Raw genomic sequence first — 6,082 nt, 5'->3', positions numbered from 1 at the left:
GAGGTTTGGCATCCTTATCTTCTTCCTGATCTTAGGGGAAAATTGATTCAGTTTTTCACAATTTAGTATGATGCTAGTTGTAAGATTTTAAGTAAATGCCCTTTAATGCATTGAAGAATTTTCCTTCTATTCCTACTTTTCTGAGAGTTTTTGTCAGGAATGGATGTTGGATTTTCTCAAATGATTTTCTGCATCTATTGACATAATCAGAAATAATTTACGTATTTATTTATATATTTATAGATGAATATTCTTTAGTTTGTTAATATGATGAATTACACTGATGGATTTTCAAGTGTCAAAACAATTTGCATTCTTGGGATAAACTTCACTTGGTCAAATGTATTACCCTTTTTATAAATTTTGGATTCAATCTGCTAAAATTTTGTTTAGGATTTTTGATATCTATGTTTATAACATAGGAATATTGGTCTGCTATTTCTCTGTAATATCTTTGTCTGGTTTTGGTGTCAGGGTAATTCTGTAATCATAGAATGAGTTGGGAAGTATTCTCACCTTTTTAATTTTTTGAAAGAGTTCATGAAGAATTTGTAAATGTTTAGTGGAATTCACCTGTGCTGCCCTATGGGCCTGCAGTTTTCTTTGTGGGAATGTTTTAAATTACAAATTCAATTTCTTTAATAGATAGGCTCTTCAGGTTATATATTTCTTCCTTGGTAAGCTTGGGTAATCTGTGTCTTTCAAGAAATTTGCCCATTTTATCTAAGTTGTTGAATTTACTAGCATAAGGTTGTTCATAATATTTTCCCGGATTATTATTATTACACTTATGTGAAAAATATGGGTAATTTGATAGGGATCACATTAAATCTGTAGATTGCTTTGTATATCCTCTGAGGCATTTTATTTGCATGTGTGTATTATATCCCTAGAAAAAGATCCAGGTATTTTCCCTCCAGTGTGTTTTCCTCTTGCTTCTTTATGGTCCATGATGCCAGCTGAGGTTGTCAGTACAATGAAAAGAAACTGATGGGACGGGAGCACGTTATTCTGACATTTTTCTAGATCTTTGAGTTGCACATCAAATCTGGGGCTGATCACTCCACAGTTATTTAGCCTGTCTGTGAGGTTCACAACAATTTCCCCAGCCCTGTGATCATCGATGATTTCAAATTTGCCAATGTAACCGTGATTCTTCATCACAGTTAGAAACCTGACGATGACTTTGGAGCATGGCCTAAACCAACCTGGCGTTTGCCTCTTTTTTTTGGCATTGTTGATACTCTTGAGACCATCAGCCAGGACATGCATGCACACCATTATGGCGGCACAGAAAGATGGTGGAAAGAGCAGTATGGCCATTTTAACAATATTAATTCTTCCAATCCAAGAGCATGGGATATCTTTCCATTTCTTTGAATCATCTTCAGTTTCCTTTATTAATGTTTTATAGTTCTCAGTATATAAGTGTTTCACCTCTTTGGTTAGTTTTATTCCTAAGTATTTTATTTTTGGGGGGGTGCAATTTTTTAATATCAATTTATTTTATTTGTGGCTGCGTTGGGTCTTCATTGCTGTGTGCGGGCTTTCTCTAGTTGCGGTGAGCGGGGGCCATTCCTCCTTGCAGTGCACGGGCCTCTCTTTGCGGTGGCCCCTCGTGTTGTGGAGCACAGGCTCCAGGCACGCAGGTCTCAGCAGCTGTGGCTCGTGGGCTCCAGAGCGCAGGCTCAGCATTTGTGGCACACGGGCCTAGCTGTTCCGCAGCATGTGGGATCCTCCTGGAACAGGGCTCGAACCCCTGTCCCCTGCATTGGCAGTCGGATTCCTAACCACTGCGCCACGAGGGAAGCCTGGGGGGTGTGATTTTAAAAGGGATTGTTTTTTTACATTCCTTTCTGATATTTCATTGTTAGTGTAAAGAAATGCAACCGATTTCTGTATGTTAATCTTGTATCCTGCTACCTTGCTGAATTCATTGATCAGTTCTAGGGTTTTCTATCTATAGTATCATGTCATCTGCATATAATGGCACTTTTACCTCTTCCCTTCCAATTTGGATACTTTTTATTTCTTTTTCTTACCTGAGTGCCTTGGCTAGGACTTCAATACTGTGTTGAATAGAAGAGGTGAGAGTGGGCATCCTTGTCTTGTTCCAGATTTTAACAGGAAGACTTTCAGCTTTTCACTATTGAGTATTATATTGGCTGTGGGTTTGTCAAAAATGGCTTTTATTATGTTGAGATATGTTCCCTCTATACCCACTTTGGTAAGAGTTTTTATTATGAATGGATATTGAATTTTGTCAAATGCTTTTTCTGCCTCTACTGAGATGATGATGTGGTTTTTGTCTTTTCTTTTGTTTATGTGGTATATCACATTGATTTGCATACGTTGAACCATTCTTGTGAACTTGGGATGAATCCCACTTGGTCATGGTGTATGGTCTTTTTTATGTGTTGTTGGATTCGGTTTGCTAATATTTTGTCGAGAATTAGTAACTTAAAAAAATATGGTAATAGACCAATGTAACCCAATACAGATTGGGGTTTAATAGATGATAAAGATGGAATTTCAAACTAATGGAGGAAAGGTGGACTATTTAGTATATGGTATTGGCACAACTGATTGGGGTTTTTTTGGGGGGGTAGGGGTGGGGCTTAATCCCTCCCTCATTCTTATATCAAAGTCAATTATAGACAAAACAAAAATTTAAATGTAAAAGCAAAACTATAACCATAATGAAGAAAATATGAGTAAATTATTGATATCATTCAAGAGTAGGAAAGACCTTTCTGAAAATGACATAAAATACCCATTGAAAAATCTGATTAAAACAAAATTGAAAAAAAAACCCACAAAGCCAACAATTCTTATCTAGAACAACTAAAAACACCATAAACAAAATCAAAAGGTATATTGGGAAAACTATTTATAACTTTTTATAACATATCATGGGAAAATGGAGATTATATATATAGATAGATAGATAGATAGATATAGATAGATCTCCTAAAAATCAGAACAAACAAGTCCCTAGTAGAAAATAATGGGCACAGAACGTGAACAGATAATTTAAAGAAGAAATACAAATGATTGAGAAACATAAATATAGGCTCAACCCCACTAATATAATGATGGTTTAAATTAGAGCAAAAATAAAATACTATTTTTCTTGCCTACCGGATTTATGAAAATTAAAAAGATTTTCAATATCAAGTAAAGTCAGCCCTTCATATACTTGGGTTCTGCATCTACAGATTCATCCAACCATGGATCACAAAAACTCAGGAAAAAAAAGTCCCAGAAAGTTCCAAAAAGCAAAACTTGAATTTGCAATGGGCTGGCAACTCTTTACATAACATTTACATTGTATTTACAACTATGTATTTAGTATTTGCATTGTATTATGTATTATAAGTAATCTAGAGATGATTTAAAGTATCAGGGAGGATGTGCATAGCTTATATGCTAATACTACACTGTTCTATATAAGGGACTTGAACATCCAAGGATTTTGGTATCCACAGGGACCCTGGAAACAATCCCCCTGAGGATACCGAGGGACAATCGTATATGGGAGTGTGATAATTCTGTACTACTGTAACAGAGACAAAACAAAGTGGTTTAACAAAGATGCTCAAAGATGATCTGTCTTCCTGCTCTCAGGGCTTTTGCAACTTTTGCTCCATAATGCCAACAGCCCCTTCCAATTTATGTCCTGTCTTGCCTTGGATTGATGTGGCTACACTGTGCTCTCCCAGGCTGGTCTTAAGTCATGTGCAACAAGGGACAGACGTTTCTTGTCTGAATGGGGCTGCCGTTCTCATGTTGCACATGGGCCCCTTGCTTCTCCTCCTCTCCTGGCAATAGTGTGTGGAAGGCAGGGGTGTGGTCAACAGAGAGTGAGAACCTGGTCGAGGAATGCAGTGATTCTGGCCTAAAGAGCTCAAGAGAAGTCACTGTTGGAAAATCTGTTGTTCTATTTTCATGCTATAAAATTCCCAATGGTAAATTTTACGTGACTGGAAAATGAATGATGGTTCTTGTTTTACCTGCATACTCAGGGTAAGACTTGCCCTCATCAATGAGCACAGCGTCCCTCTCTGACAGTCACTGGAAGTGGCTGGATGCTGCACCCTAGGGAGCAATAATGTAACCAGCATTAAATAAGTGGTACTGGGGGACCGCATAGGTGAGATGACCTATATTGTTTCAATATAAACAAGTTCCCAAGAGTTATGGTATTTAAAGTAATAACACAGTTGCTACATTTTTCTCCAGGTGGGATGTAATATTAGCCAGAAAGGGTGATTTGTCAATAAAGAAGAGCTAGTTCCTGGACCTGAACAGGAAAATATGATGCACTTATTGAACAATAAACAAATATTTAAGTACTTTCTACTCATTATTCTAAATCTTCATCAATAAATCACTGTACCTTACATGGACCAATAAATTTTGTAATACATTTAAAAGTTAAATTGTTTACTTTGTAACCAGAAAGAAGTACAGGTTTTTTAAAAGACTAGGAAGAATTACATCAAAGTTTTATAATGATTGTGTCTTGAGTGTTGGCTTCTTAAGAGACTTTTTGGTTTCTTTTTTATATGTTCTATAATGTGGTCACAATAAACTAGAAAATAATAACTTGGACATGGCCACATAGCTAGTTAAGTAGAAAAAACAAATTCTCCTTGAGTCCAGAGTCCATACTCTTTTTTTCTCTTAAAACAATTAAAAAAATAAGTAATAAAATGTATATAATTCAAAACATACAAAAGGACTGGTGAGAAATAAATCTTCCTCCCAATCTGTTGTTCAATTATCTAGTTCCTTTCCTCAGAGGCAGCCACTGTTAGTTTCTTTGTATCCTTCAAGAGACAGAAAATTAGCTGTGTGTGTATTTTTTCTTTTTAAACACAAATGACAAATACACACACACACACACACACACACTCTTTAGTACTTTGCTCTTTTCATTGATACATCCTGGAGATCTGATGATGTCAGTATATAAAAAACAGACAACTGTACATTATTATATTAAATGGATATTTGCACCATGATTTATTAACTCATCCTAAACCTACTGCTATTTCAAAGAATATTGAACTTAATAATATTCTCACACATATGCTTAGAAATACATGTGAGAGTATACAGGTGGGATAAATTGCTATAAGTGGATTTGCTAAGTCAAAGGGGATACTTATTTAAAGTATATTGCTAAATTACTCACTTCAGAGGTAGTCCCAGTTTTACACTTTCACCAAAAAAAAGGATGTATATCTTTCACCCCAAGCTCGCCTACTTCCTGAGCTTTGCCATTTCCCATGCTCTTTTCAGTGTAGCACACTGCCTGGCTCTGAGTCCCAATTCTAGCATTTACTAGGTTTGTGACTTTTGGAAGTCAATTTAATGTCTCTGAACTTTCACCCTTAATGGAGATAATATCCATTTTCTATAGTTTCTATCAAAATTAAAGGTGATATGTGAGAGACCAAACATTACACACATGGTAGGCAGAATCAGTATTTTTATATATTCTACATATAAATAGCTCTTACACTTTTCTTCCACTTCTCCACCTACTTGCTTTCGGTATCTTTTTCACATGTCCTCCCCGCTTCCCTCAAATCTGATGGTCAAATCTTCCTGAATTCGAGTTCTGGTTGTTACTCCCCTGCCTTAAAAAACAAAAACAAAGCTAAAGCCAAACCTATATAACTAAGTGGAAATTCTGTACCTTATTCTCCATTATCTAGCCCCACTCTACCTTCCTAAGTGATTAGAGAGGTAGCTATCACAAGTGCATCTACTATCTATATATTGATTAATACCAGACAGATGCTTTGCTAATTAGTACAGCAAATGTCAGAAATGGGTTTTTATTCAATTGATGGCTTTTTTTTTTTTTTTTTTGCGGTACGTGGGCCTCCCACCGTTGCGGCCTCTCCCGTTGCGGAGCACAGGCTCCGGACCCGCAGGCTCAGCGGCCATGGCTCACGGGCCCAACCACTCCGCGGCATGTGGGATCCTCCCAGACCGGGGCACGAACCCGCGTCCCCTGCATCGGCAGGCGGACTCTCAACCACTGCGCCACCAGGGAAGCCCCAATTGA

At 37.1% G+C, this 6,082-nt stretch overlaps 1 protein-coding gene across 1 annotated transcript; it reads right to left on the bottom strand.

Annotated features, from left to right (window-relative positions):
• Nucleotides 1–252: 252 nt before the first annotated feature.
• LOC309794626 (small ribosomal subunit protein uS8-like) lies at nucleotides 253–5,543 on the bottom strand. Its single transcript, XM_082606353.1, has 2 exons — nucleotides 4,738–5,543; nucleotides 253–4,098 (listed from the first exon to the last, which is right to left on the bottom strand). Exon 2 carries the CDS (start codon nucleotides 1,321–1,323, stop codon nucleotides 865–867), a length of 459 nt encoding a protein of 152 aa, XP_082462479.1. The 5' UTR covers nucleotides 1,324–4,098; nucleotides 4,738–5,543; the 3' UTR covers nucleotides 253–864.
• Nucleotides 5,544–6,082: the final 539 nt, after the last annotated feature.

Source organism: Mesoplodon mirus, assembly GCF_964341445.2.
Source record: "Mesoplodon mirus genome assembly, chromosome: 1".
Lineage (NCBI taxonomy): Eukaryota > Metazoa > Chordata > Mammalia > Artiodactyla > Ziphiidae > Mesoplodon > Mesoplodon mirus.
The sequence above is the reverse complement of the archived record's forward strand: the minus strand, read 5'-3'. Positions and strand labels throughout refer to the sequence as shown.